Here is a 15,059-nt window from a genome sequence, read left to right on the forward strand (position 1 = left end):
TAATAACAGTAATAATTCTATTTAAACATTAATAATTAGCCTTATAATATACTTTTTTATTAATTCATCTATACATTTCCGCTTTATAAAAAATAAATATTTCACATGGGACGGGGATTTTTTTAATAGAAATTGAAGTAGGATTTAGAAGAAAGGAGTTTAAAAAGTCCCTGTTCCAAGTCAAAATTCGTCACAATTTAAAAGTTCCTTTTTCCGAAATTTAAAAAAAGAGAGTGCTTCAAGTAATTTTTAGAGTAGAAGTAGTATTTCGAAAAGGAAATATTTCAAAATTAGAATATAATTTTTTTTACATTTTTCGTTAAGAATTGACCTTTTTTTTTTGAAAATGCAACTACTTGCAGTTGAAAGCTGAACTCTTGTTGAAAATTAATTTTATTGTTGGAAGATTCATCATATTAAATGAAAATTTATTTTTTTTAAATATAACTAGTTTCTTTAAAATCAATTTTTGAACTAAAAATTTAACTATTTCAGTAGAAAATATAACTATTTCGGGTGGAAAATTGACCTTTTCTAGTGCAAAGGTCAACAATTTCAATTTAAATTTGTCTTTTTAATTTGAAAATTCATTTATTTCGTTGACAGTTCACGTCTGTTGTTAAAAAATCCACTTTTTTTGTAGGAAATGAGTTCTTTTTTAAAAGTTAATCTCCTTATTGAAAAATTCTTCTTTTTGGTTAAAAATTAAAGCATTCCAGTTAAATATTCATAATTTTAGATTAAAATTGATTTGTTGGTGTAGAAATAAAATTACTTGGATGAAAAACAAACTCGTCTGTTGAAAATTATTATTTTTTAATTGAAGATTCATCATTTTCATTAAAAATTAATTTCTTTTGTTGAAAAATGAGCTATTTACTGTTATAGTATGACATACAGTCTAGAGCTACACATTTTAATCCTATGATTTTGCACTCATAATTTTTAAAACTTTAAACACAATAAATAATTTACTCGGCTACAAGTTCTTATCATTTAAATTGTCAATTTTACATATTTTTCTCATATAAATCACTTTCAATCCAATATTTACCGTTTTTCAACTCTCTTTTTTGTTTTAATTTCGGAAGAAGAAACTTTTAAATTGTTACGAATTTTGACTTGCAACAGGAATTTTTAAATTCTTTTCTTCTAAATCCTAGTTTCTATTTTTTTTTAAATTCCCGTTTCATATCAAAAATTCCTTGCCGGAAGGGAATTTTTTTTTAAAATAAATTTCCTTTTATAAAATAAAAACGATATATATTTTCACAAATATGCCCTGTAACTTTAGATCAAGTAAAAATTAATTTAATTCCTGGCAATTTCCCGTTTTTTTCTCGGTCTTTCCTGGTTTTCCGCTCACGTCTCCTCCCTGGTAATAAATAAATTATGTGTAAATATATATTTTTTAGAGAGCGGACATATCTAGATGAGTTAATAAAAAAGTATATTAATAAGGGGAATTATCATTGTTTAAATATAATTATTACTATTATTATTATTAGTTAAGTAATATTAGCAATCATTGTTTGAAATTTGCAACAAATACAGTTGTTTATAAAATTAATTATATTAGCAAAATAAACAATAGCAAAATATTAATACAATTCAAACTGTTCTCAAAATATTCACCTTTATATTCAATTTTCCTAATATTAAAATAATATATCTATACTTTACGATCTAAAGAATTTTCTTCCGTTATAAAAAAAAAAACTTTTGCAAATTTGTTTCTCTGTGAAAATTTTTTCGTTGACCAAGTTTGATAATCGAATTAATAATAGCCCAAACATAGAGAAAAAATCATTTTCTGCATTTTTTTCAACAAAATGGATTTATCACGTTTTATTTTCTTACTCCTCATTTGTCTGACTTGGCAATTTTAGAAAATAATTATCGTTTCTATTTTAGGACAGGGAGTTTCGGTAAATAAATATAATTTCACTTTCAACAGGGAATTTTTAACATTGAACGAGATTTTTTAAATATAATTATAATTTGGATTTAGAAGAATTTAGTAGTATTTCAAAGTAAAAATGTTTCTACATTGTAATATACATTTTTTTATTTCATTTGTTGGGAATGCTATTTTCTTGAAAATTAATTTTTTGTTTGTTTGTGAAAAATTCGTCTATTTTAAATAAAAATGTCCATTTTGCACTTAAAACTTAATCTATTTGTTTAAAAATGTATGTACTTTGCGAAAAATTTGTCTTTTTTGGTAGAAAATTAATCTTTATGGTTAAAAATACATATTTTTGGAATAAAATTCAACTATTCTAGTTGAAGCTTCATCATTTTAGTTGGAAAATTCATCAGTTCGGTTGAAAATTAATTTCTTTAACTGAAAATTTAACTTCCATTTTTTTTTTAATTCATATTTTCTAGCTCGAAATTCAGCAATTTCGATGAAAATTCTTCTCTTCGGTTAAAAATTGCAGTGTTCCAGTTAAATATTTACCATTTTAGTTGAAAATTCATCTTTTAGATTGAAAGTAAAATTATTGGGCTGAAACTTAAACTTTTTTGTTAAAAATCAATCTTTTTGATTGAAGACTGTTTGTTAGTTGAACATTATTTTTATTTCTAACTTAAAATGCAACTTTAACTGACAATTTATCTTTTTTAAGTGAAAATTCATGTATTTTCTCGAAAATTTGTCTTTTTGGTAGAAATTCAATTATTTCAGTTAAAGATTAATTTTTCAGTTGAAAACTCATCAGTGTGTTTAAAAATTGATCTTTTTTAGTTGAAAATTAATGTACTTGGTTGAAAAATCGTATTTTTTGTTGAGAATTCAAACATCTTAGTTAAATTTTCATAATTTTAATTTTTTGTTTTGAAAATAAACTAATTGGTTGAAGTTCAAACCATTTTGTCGTAAGTTTATCTTTCCTATAGTTGAAATTTGGTCTCAGCTTTCCATAGAGTAATAGAAAAGTGAAACAGGCACGTTCGAGAGATCTATTTACATTATTGGATGTAAACATTACTAGCGATTAAGTTACAGCGATCGTGTCGAATTCGAGTGGAGCTCATTTATGGCTTTTAGCATTTATTTAATTTTCAAACATTGTAATTATTTAAATAATTTTCATAAATGGCTCTTCTTTAAAGAATACGTTTAATTTATTATGTTGCGTTGTAAACTTACAAGAACAATTAATTACTTAAACAATTTTAATATAAAAATCAAGAGTTTGACTTTTTTCTACGAGTGAATTTGTTCACGGAGTCAACTCACTCTTTTCGATGTTGCTTTACAAAAGAACTAATAATTATTTAAACAATTTTAATTAAAAAATTAAGAGTTTTCCCTTTTTTCTACGAGTCAATTTCTTTACAGAGTCAACTAAGAAAGTCTATCCGATGACTGTTGTATGTTGCTTTGCACATTTACAAGAACTATTAATTATTGAAAGAATTTCAATTGAAAAACTAAGAGTTTGCTTTTATTTTACAAGTAAATTTGTTTACGGAGTCAACTAAGAATGTCTGTCCAATGACTCTTTTCTTTATTGCTTTGAAAATTTACAAGCACTACTAATTATTTAAACAATTTTAATTACAAAATTTAAAGTTTGGCCTTTATCCTACACGAATCAATTTGTTTTCAAACTCAACCAAGAATGTCTATCCGATGACTTTTTTCTATGTTGCTTTGTAAATTCACAAGAACTATTAATCATTTAAACAATTTTAATTAAAAAATTAAGAGTTTGCCCTTTTTTCTACAAGTCAATTTGTTTACGGAGTCGACTAATAATGTATATCCGGTGACTCTTTTCTATATTGGTTTGCAAATTTATTAGAACTTTTAATTATTTACACAATTTTAATGAAAAAAATTAAAAGTTTGGCCTTTATCTTACGAATCAATTTGTTTTTGAACTCAACTAAGAATGCATGTGTAATTTTTTGTAGGTCTTACGGTCTTCAATTGTTGAAAAAATATATAATAAACGAGAATTACTGAAAAATTTCGTTTATTCAACCTTTCGACGTTTCGGCATCACTGCGTGCCTTTTTCAAGAAATCTAAAATAAATTTATATAAATACCAACAGTTTTTTTTACAATATAATTAACTAATTTTAAGTAAGAGATAAAATTACCTGTATTTTGTTTGAAGTGAAAACGAAAAAACAAACAAACAAAAAACGATAAAAACTTAAAATTGGAGTAAAACATGTCAATGTTATCAAGTCAAATATTAAAAATAAAAATAAAAACCATTTAAAACTCCAATTTTTGCAAAGCGCGCCAAAGCACTGGATTTTAAATTTGAACTTATTTTATGATACTTTGATACATTTTATTAACATTCATAATTTCTGTCTGTAAATTAATAGAAATATTACGATATTTATTTATAAATATGGATTCCAATATTCGTCTATCGTAAGTGTTTTTTTCTTTGGCTAGAACTTTAAGATTGTTGAAATCGAAATTAAAATAATGGTCTAAATTCCAACAATGTTGTGATAGACCTGTATTCAAATTTCCTATTCTGCAATCTCTTTTGCGTTCAGAGGCTCTTGTTTTTAGTCTTCTCCCTGTTTCACCAATATAAACTTTTTCACAGCAATTACATTTTATGAGATATGCAATACCAGATAAATTATTAGTAGTGTTGTCTTCTAAAAAAATAATATAGTTAGGCTTGGATCTGGACGTAGGTGTAGTCAATAATTAATACCAACTTGGTTAAAACAATATTTAATAAAACAGAACAATTATACAATATTAGGTCTTGTCGGTAAGGCCGTCACTCGAGTACTGCTCCTCTGTACGTTCCTTCCTCATCATCCCCTCTCTTACGGTGGGCCTCATACCCCCTGCGACCTACCGATCTATCGACTATCTATCTAACCTAGATATATTTGCAGTAAAAATAAAAATTGCCACAGTAGTATTAATATCTTTTAGATTAGGTAAAAATTTTTTTCGAATGTTATTGTTTTTAAAATAAACATTGATGTTAAATTTCTTTAGTGACTTTCTCAACCTTTCAGAGAGTTCTTGAACATTCGGTAGCGTAACTTTTAAACCTGATTTATTATACGTGTCAATCCAGTTATTTTTCCTACTCGAACCATTATAATTTAAAAAAGATTACGGTTCCTCCAACGCATTCAATGATTTCATTGTATGTTCTTTCAATGTTTGACAACATACCATTAGATCTTGCATTGGATTGCGTTGAAGAGAAATGAATAGAAAATCACAATTTAACAAAAATAACAAAAAATGAATTTCTAGTCGCTATTAGAATTGTTTTTAATAACATAGTTTTCTCTTTTAATGGCAAATATTATAAACAATTAAATGGTTACCCTAAGGGCTTCACAGCTGTCTCCTATAAATTCGAATCTGGTTTTAGAAAATGTATAAAAAAGAGCTTTAAGCAAATTGAATTTCACACCAATTTTCTCGAAAAGATACGTGGATGATATTTTATCTATTGCTCCTACAGAAAAAATGAATGATTTTATTAACACTTTTAATAATTTTGAAAAATCCATACAGTTTACACGTGAACTAGAACAAAATATTTCAATAAATTATCTTGATTTAAAAATTATAAAAACACCAATAGGTGAGTTGATTACTAATTGGTTTAAAAAAGATTCATGGTCTGGTAGATATCTTAATTTTGATTCCCATCATTTGTATTGTCAAAAGGTTGTCATAATAAAAAGTTTAATTGATACATGCGTAAAGATAAGTCATATAAAATTCAGAAAAGAAAATTTGGACCAAATAAAAATCACATTAATTCAAAATAATTATCCGCTTCCTTTGATAAATAGTATTATTAAAGAAAGCATTCATGAAATATATAATGGTTCGAGTAGGAAAAATAACTGGATAGGCACGTATAATAAATCAGATTTAAAAGTTACACTACCGTATGTTCAAGGACTCTCTGAAAGGTTGAGAAATTCACTAAAGAGATTTAAGATAAATGTTTATTTTAAAAACAATAACACAATAAAAAAAATTTTCACCTAATCCAAAAGATATTGATACTACTGATAATTTATCTGGTATTGTATATCTCATAAAATGTAATTGCTGTGAAAAAGTTTATATTGGTGAAACAGGGAGAAGACTAAAAATAAAAGTCTCTGAACACAAAAGAGATTGCAGAGTAGGAAATTTGAATACATGTCTATCACAACATTGTTGGAATTTAGACCATTATTTTAATTTCGATTTCAACAATATTAAAATTCTAGCCAAAGAAAAAAACACTTACAAAAGACGAATATTCGAATTCATATTTATAAATAAATATCGTAATATTTCTATTAGTTTTCAGACAGAAATTATGAATGTTAATAAAATGTGTCAAAGTATCATAAAATAAGTTCAAATTCAAAATCCAGTGCTTTGGCGCGCTTTCCTCATTGGCGGTCCCTTTAAATTACGTCTTTAGTTTGTACTAATGAATTTACCGCCTTAATGTATTTCCTATTTCTACTTTGTCATATTTTCGTCATCTGTCCATAACTATTATAAAGTTGTTTTTCTTTTTCATAAGGATGTAATCTTATGATTAAAAAACCTCTTAAATTTCGAGGCTTTTGTCTTTTATATTAAAAAAAAAAAACATTTTTTCACTTGTTGCCAAAATTGGAGTTTTAACTGGTTTTTATCTTTATTTTTAATATTTAACTTGAGAGTATTGACATGTTTTACTAAAATTTTGAAGTTTTTATCGTTTTTTTTTTTTCGTTTTCACTTCAAACAAAATACAGGTAATTTTATCTCTTTTACTTCAAATTAATTAATTATATTGTAAAAAAACTGTTGGTATTTATACAAATTTATTTTAGATTTCTTGAAAAAGGCACGCAGTGATTCCGAAACGTCGAAAGGTTGAATAAACGAATTTTTTCAGTAATTCTCGTTTATTATATATTTTTTCAACTATTGAAGACCGTAAGACCTACAAAAAATTACACATGCATATTTATATTGACGGTCGAAGAAAGGGTTGATTTGATTTTTATTGAATCTGATTAAGAATCAACTAAGAATGTCTATCCGATGACTCTTTTTTAGGTTGCTTTGTAAATTTACAAAAACTATTAATTATTTGAACAATTTTAATTAAAAAATTGAGAGTTTGCCCTTTTTTCTACAAGTCAATTTGTTTTCGAACTCAACTAAGAATGTCTATCCGATGACTCTTTTCTATATTGCTTTGCAAATCTACAAGTCCTATTAATTATTTAAACAATTTTAATTTAAAAATTTAAAGTTTGAAGTTTGTCCTACGAGTTAATTTGTTTTCGAAATCAACTAAGAATGTCCATTCGATGACTCTTCTATGTTGCTTTGTAAATTTACAAGAACTATTAATTATTGAAAGAATTTCAATTGAAAAACTAAGAGTTTGCTTTTATTTCTACGAGTAGGCTTCATTTTTTATCGTAATTAACTAAGAATATCGTTCCAATGAATTTTTTCTCTGATGCTTTTAAAATTTACAACTATTAATTATTTAAAAAATGTTTATCAACATATTTATAGCTTGGCTATTTTTCAAGGAAGGGGCATAATTTGTTTACGGAATGAACTAAAAATGCCTTTCGATGATCATTTTCCACGTTACTTTGTAAATTTATCTGAATTTTTGATCATTCAAACAATTTTCAAAAACATATTCAGAGTTGGGATATTATTCAAATTTTGTGTACGAAGTTAACTAAGATTGTCTTTGTGCTGACTCTTTTCTAAGTTATTTGTTAAATTTACCACAATTATTAAATATTAATTATTGAAAGAAGTTTCATAAAAAGTGTAGAATTTGGCTATTTTTCAACGAATAGGATCAGTTTTTTTACTAAGGTTTAGTTACCATGCAGCTACATACGAGTTTGCTCGAAGTACTCGCATTTGCCAAAGCATTAGGTCAGATGAGAGGAAAACTGCAGAAAACAACCTCCCGAGTTTAGTCGGGTTTTCAAAATTCGAGTACACAACCCGGGCTTTCCTCGTATATGGTACCTATGCGAAGTCGTATAGAAGTTATTAAAGTAAAAATGATTATCGTGGTATTTTCTTGAACTTAATTTCCAAATAGAATAATTATAAGAAAATTAGTGGGTCGTGCGCATAGCGCGTGTAAGAGCTTCTAGTTTGTTTAAAAAATCATCTATTCCGATTTTAATTATCATTTTAGTTGAAAATTCATCACTGGTAGAGCAATTGTTAGTTCTTTTCTGTGGAAAATTAATTTTTTAAAGTGAAAATTTCACTTTTGATCTATTTGGTTGAAAATTGATCTTTTTTAGTTGAAACTTCAACTATTTGGTTGTAAATTCAGCTTTCTTTTCGAAATGGCAATATTTTGACTTGAAAAGAAAGGAATTTGTTTAATTTTTTAAGTTCGTATAAGAAGATAAAATAAAAAATTGTTTGAATTATTATTATTGAAATTCATGGACTTTAGAGAAAAAATTCAAGAAATTTATAATGATGTTTTTAGTATTATTTAATCATTTAATTAATCGATGATGTAAATAAATTTAAGAATATCTTTTAATATAATTTAAAGAGTTTTAAATTAAACTTATTATTTTAATTCCTAGTAACTGAAAAAAACATTATTTACAATAAACTCGCAAAACTGTAAACACATTTTGAGTCTATTATTTTAAAAAGTGCAATACATTTGAATGGCTCCTTACTATGGAAAATTATTCAGGATGGCCGCTGAACCGGGAAACCCGGAATTTTCCGAGAGCGGGAAAAACTGGGAAATTACAGTGAATTTATTTCTTGACTGGCAATTTTACGAATTTTCAGAAGGAAAATGATACACGAATTGAGATTAATATAATTTATGCCGATAATTTTATTTTTAAATAACAATTTTAATGATTCATCGATAAAATATTTTTCATTCAAAGTCTTAGGTCTTCATTTATATTATTTTTTATATTAAATTGAATAAATAAATTTATTAATATATTATTTTATTAGTTTTCTTAGCCACCAAAAAAGAGCTTTTTAATTTTTAACGTTACAATTTGAATCGTTCTATTTAAAAAATGTTTAATTTGTAAGTAAAATTGTTAAATATTGACGTATACATAGCAATTGAACACTTATTATTTGTAAATAAAATTTGAATAATTTCAACAGATATTTCATAGCTTTGAAAAGATTCAAAATAAATTAAAAACTTGAAATGTCTTCAAGTAATTGAAAAGAAGTGTGTTACAATTTTTGTTTAGAACTTCTAAATATATTTGTAAATTAACCGAATTTTTCCTAAAACGTTTGGAAAATCCTGCAAATTGAAAAAAATCCCTAAAATCTTCCAGGTTCTGTTTCGATCATTTTGGAAATCTCTTAAAATCTTTTTAAATTTTCTGTTACAATAATTTTAAAAAATGAAAAATAATTTGCAATTTTCCTAGGAATCTGAAGAAAATGTTTTTATTCTTTATAAGCCTTTCTCAATTCTTAAAAAGTTTATAAATTTTTTGGTTGAAATATGCAAAAATCTGCATTTGGTTTTAAATTCAGCTGTGGGTATTTGCACCAAAATTTCAGTACGAATAGCCCAATTTTTCGGGTCCAAAACTTCGTATAAATGATTTGAAATCATTTCAAGTTCTAAATTTTATTTTGAAATTTTTAAAACTTCTAAATATCTCTTAAGGTTACTCCAAATTTTTTTACGAACATTAAGTGTTTTTATAGTTATTTATAAATTCAAATTTTAAGTATTTTTTTAATTTACAGGATTTTCTAAAACTTGTAGGAAAAATTAAATTCATTAAAAAATATATTTAAACTTTTCGAAAAATGTTCAACAATGATTTTAAATTCGGAAAAATATAAAACCACTTCTAGATCTCAATGTTTTGAAATAAATGTTTTAAGTTTTTGAAGGGTGCTTATACTGTTTGAAATAAAAATAATTTAACTTCTAATTTAAAAATTTGTTAATTTAAAAAAAAAATATTATAAATTTTTTAATTTGTCTAGCTTAAAATTACTTAAGAAATGTAATTTAAAATTTTTTTTAAGTTCATTGCTTGATTCTTTAATTTAGAGTATTTCAAATCTGAACGTGGATTTACATTTTTGGAATTTAATCTGAATCTTTGAACTCTATAATTGATAAAACTTCTAAATTTTGCAGTTTATCTACATTTCATTTTAAAAATTTCAATTGAAAAGTGTTAGTACCTTCCATCTCATACGTGTAAATTAATTTTTTTGTTTATTGTTTATTGCTTTCAGTGGAAAAATGTTTAGAATAGAGTTCGATTTTTTAAATTTCATTGACCGTTAAAAATGTTTGCGAACCGGGAAAAAATCGTGAAATGACCGGGAATTTTTTTCTTCGATTAACACGGACACCCTGTTATTCATGGAAAATTTAATGTGTTATCTGAATTATTTTTATTTAAAGAGTTTATAAACGTAAAATCCGTCCTTAGCCAACAGCTACGTTACTTTCCGGGTGGTAAAAAAAGTCCAAAATTCGTAACGTAGTTTATGGGTGTCTCATAACTGGAAAAATCTTACGTCAGACAAGAAAGTGACGTGGCGCCGCGCCAATCCTTCAAAAAATTCCCTTAATTGTTATAAATTGATATAAAAAAATGTTATTTTGAATGTTCCTCTTATTGTATTTAGAGAAATAGAATTCTCAACAGTTTTCTTTATTTCAGTGTACAAACTTTAGTGAGTTGTGCTGTTGATGATGTGAACGAAATGGTCAGGGAGACGAGAGATCCACAAACTTTGATTACTTACATCGGAGTTATGAAGCAGTAAGGAAAACAAACGTAAAATTTTAAGTCTACCGTGCTTTTTTGTTTATCATTAATTATTGCTTATTTTACAGGGAGTTGTCGAATCATGTGAACAAAAGGAAGGCAATGCGACAGAGAACGATGAAACTGGAACAAGCCCTTAGTTCTGTAACTAAAGAGCGCGACTTATTATCCGAAGAGCTACTACGAAAAAAGTATGTGCAATATTTTTAAAACTACATTATGTCTGAGATTTTATAATAGGTTTAGTATTTCGGAATTAAAACAGGATCAACGTTCCAATCGAAGAAAATAAATACAGGTCATTTTACGATTTACAAAAATTGTTTACAGTCGTTGAAATTGAACAATTCCAACACTTTAAACGGAAAATTTGCATTCGAATACTCAATAATTTATATGTAGAAAATGGAAACTTCCAATTAAACAATTTAAAATTAAATGATATTAAACTGTAAAATTAAAAATCTAAACTTTATGAATTGAACAGTTCAAAGATTCCTAGTTAAAATATATGAATCCACGAAATAATTTCCAATGCTTTAAATTAAAATCAGGGTGGCCGCTAATACCAGAAAACCTGGAAAAGCGGAAAATGACCGGGAATTTTATGGGACCGGGGAAAACCGACAAATGACGGTGAATTTATTTTCTGACCGGGAATTTTACAAAATTTTTAGAGTAACAATTTTGTTCAACTTTGGTTTCAATCGTTTTAAAATAATTTCCTAAATTGTGATGTATGTATAAATTATTATATCATTTAGTTTAGAATGCCTAATTCGAAAATCTTTCAATTGAAAAATTCTTCATTTTAGATTTTTAATTTTTAAGCTTATATTTTAATTCAAAGAATTTAAAAATGCAGTTTTAAAGGTTAAAAAAAAATAAAAATTAGAAGTTTTTAAAATCGAAGATTTGTTCATAAAAAATAGGGTGGCCTCCAGAAAGGGAAACCGGGAATTTCACGAATTTTCAGAAGAAAAATCTGTCCAAGTTTAGAATATAGTTCGATTTTTTAAATTTCACTGGCCGTGAAAAATATTTGCAAACCGGGAAATGACCGGGAATTTTTTTCTTCGATTGAAATGGTCACCCTGCAAAATAAATAAAACAATTCAGAAATTCAATTAAGAACAGAAATGTTATCCCTTCCGACTCAGTAAAAATTATAAGAACAAAGAAGGGGTTCTCTTGATTCAGAAAAAAATTGATACTAAAATTTTTTTACTTTTCAGACGCTAGAAATCTTGAAAACAGAAAAAATTTTTGTGGCCCAATTCAGAAAAAAATGGACAATCAAAATGTCCTCCCTTTCTACCTAATGAAAATTAGAAAAATTAAAAATTACCCTTTTCCACTATAGAAAAAATATTGAAAACAAAAAGTTTCCTCCTTCAACTCGGTGAAAATTCTCGAACGAAAGAAGGCCTTTTCCAATTAAAAAAAAAACTTCATCCGTTCCAACTTAGTAAAAATTACAAAAATAAAAAAGGTAAATTTTCCATTAAAAAATAATAAAATTTCCTTTCTTCTTAATCAGTAAAAGTTAAAAAATTAAATATGAACTTCTTTGAATTCAGGAAAATGATTGAAAACAAAAAGTTACCTCCTTCTACTGAGTAAAAATACACAAAAGAAAAAAATGGTATTCGCAAATTTAGAAGACAAAATAAGTAATAAAAACTTCATTCCTCCTAACTAATTAAAAATTATAAAGACAAAAAAGGGCCTCTTTCGATTCAGAAAACAAATTAAAACCAAAGCTTCCTCCCTTACAAATCACGAAAAATCTTTGTTTTTTAAGTGTCCCTCTTTCAATTCAGAAAAATAAAAAAATAAAATTTCTTCCCTTCTTATCCAATACAAATGTCGTGTGGCCATCGTAGGTATATCGCACGCACACAACCCTGATGTTGGCTTTGACTCATGCAGGTTTAGAAAGGAGAATTGAGGTGGTTAGCCAACAATCTCAATTCTACTAAATTCATACTAAATTACATTTACATTTGAAATTAAAAAGTTACTTCGAAAATAAGAGGTATTCGATTATTTTTATTATATTCGACATCAATTGCCCTCAACTGAAGATTTAAACTAGACGTACCAATTAAAAATCAATTTTACTGAAATCACAAATACTTATTATTGTTTATCGAATATCGAGAGATCTCGTTGGAACCTGCTATGTTGAACGATGCAAAATATGATGCCTCTTATTTTCAGTTTGGCAACGCCAGCAGATTCGACCAAATAGTAAAATTTTTAACCAACAGAGATGAATTCGGAAACAAAAATATACTAACTTTTGTTTGAAAATTTAATTATTTTATTGAAAATTACACTATTTTGCTAGTCATATTTTTTTGGGTAAAGTTGATTATTTTCAATGGAAAAGTCAACTATTTTATTTTCGGTTCAGAATCAATCTCTTTTGGTCAAAAATTTTACTATTTGGTTATAAATTTCATTATTTTGATTAAAATGTAACTACTTTGATAAAAAGTCAGCTTTTGGGTCGAAAATTCAACTGCTTTTTTTAAAATTCGTCTCTTTGGAAAATCTGTCCTTTTGGATTATTAATTAATTTTTGGATTAATAATTAATTTGAAAGTTAATTTTTTCTAAAGTTTTATTCTAGTATTTTCGATTCCTAATGTATCTCCATTGGTTAAACATTTAATATTTTTGTTGAAAGTTAATCTATTTTGTTAAAAAGTCATATTTATTTGGTTGAAGTTAATTATTTTTATTTGAAAAATTAAAATTAACTATTATATTTTTGGTTCAAAATTATTTTCTTTTAATTAAAAATTATGCTATTTTGTTAAAAATTCAACACAATTCGATTAATGTCATCTTTTTCATTGAAAATTCATCTTTTGTGGCACTATTACATTTTTGGTGCAGAATTAATTTCTTTTGGATAAAAACTCAATTATCTAATTGAAAATTGAACTATTCTCTTAAAAAGTTATCTTTTTTGTTCCAAAATTCATTTTTTTAAAAGAAAGGTATATTTTTTTCTAAAGTTAATTTTTTTATTTTAAAATTTCAACAATATATCATTCTTTCAAAATGAATCTTCTTTAGTTGAAAAGTTCATTATTTTGATGAAAATTGTACTATTTTTGCTAAGGAGTCATATCTTTTTGGTTTAAATGAACCATTTTCATTTGAAAAGTTATTAATTATATTGTTGAAAATTGTGATATTTGGTTAAAAATTTAACTGTACTCTTGAAAATTCAACCATTTTGATCAAAATCATCGTTTTTGGTCGAAGATTCAACTGTTTTATTTTAAATCCTTCTTCTTGTATAGAAAATCCGTCCTTTTAGATTAATAATTAATCTTGCTTTAGAAGACTAATCTTTTTATTGAAAATTTATCTTTGATGGTTGAAAGTTATTTATTTTTTGTGTGAAGTTTACTATTATATTGCTAGTTCCGTTTTTATCTCTTTTGGTTAAAAATTTAATTATCTTGTTGGACAGTTCTGTTTCTGTTAAAAAGTCATATTTTTTTAATGAAAGTTAATTATTTTTATTTAAAAGGTTTACTATTATCAGGGTAACCACATTCGGGAGAATCTAAACAAAACTGGGAGAGAAATATAACACCGAAAGATTTCCCGTATTTGATAATTTATGCAATATTTAAAATTCTGCAATTTTGAACGGTGTAAATGGCAACGACTTTCTTTTATACGAGTCACATTCTTTTTTAAAAAAATCTATCCCGTCGTTTTGAATGTCACTTGATACTACATGATATGATACTTATTAATAATATATTTTTCACCTTTAAAATTTATGTAATTTCAATTTAAAATTATAGTTTTGAATGTGCAATTCTGAAGAAGTTTAATCTTTGAGGCCTTAAAACCAAAGTTTTCTTAAATTAATTTTTGGAGGTTTCGAATTTGAAATTTCCCAATATTGTTTCAAATTACAATATTAAGAATGTCAGAACAATTAAACTATTAAATATTTAAAAATTTCATATTAAAAGCTGAGGTAGACAGTTTTAAATTTAATAATTTTGATGTCCGCTAAATTATATTCATGGTTATAAATAATATTTATAACCATGACTTGTATTTAGCAATCATCCATGATTCTTTCTTTCGTCGCCTGAGCATCCTAACCTCACCTGTCATTTGACTTAGAGTAAGCCAATCGCGCGAAACCCCCTCACAGCAACATCGCTAAAACGATTCTCGCTAGTAAACCCCCACTCGCTACGTC

General features: G+C 26.0%; 1 protein-coding gene across 1 annotated transcript in view; it reads left to right on the forward strand.

The window, feature by feature from the left end:
- Positions 1-15,059, forward strand: part of LOC117180124 (E3 ubiquitin-protein ligase TRAIP-like) — a 45,400-nt gene that overhangs the window by 7,121 nt on the left and 23,220 nt on the right. The window contains exons 3-4 of the mRNA XM_033372468.1: positions 10,706-10,807; positions 10,882-11,004. Coding sequence (XP_033228359.1) covers positions 10,706-10,807; positions 10,882-11,004 — 225 coding nt within the window. The remainder of the gene's footprint in view (positions 1-10,705; positions 10,808-10,881; positions 11,005-15,059) is intronic.

The sequence above is a fragment of the Belonocnema kinseyi genome, chromosome 9 (assembly GCF_010883055.1).
Source record: "Belonocnema kinseyi isolate 2016_QV_RU_SX_M_011 chromosome 9, B_treatae_v1, whole genome shotgun sequence".
Taxonomy (NCBI): domain Eukaryota; kingdom Metazoa; phylum Arthropoda; class Insecta; order Hymenoptera; family Cynipidae; genus Belonocnema; species Belonocnema kinseyi.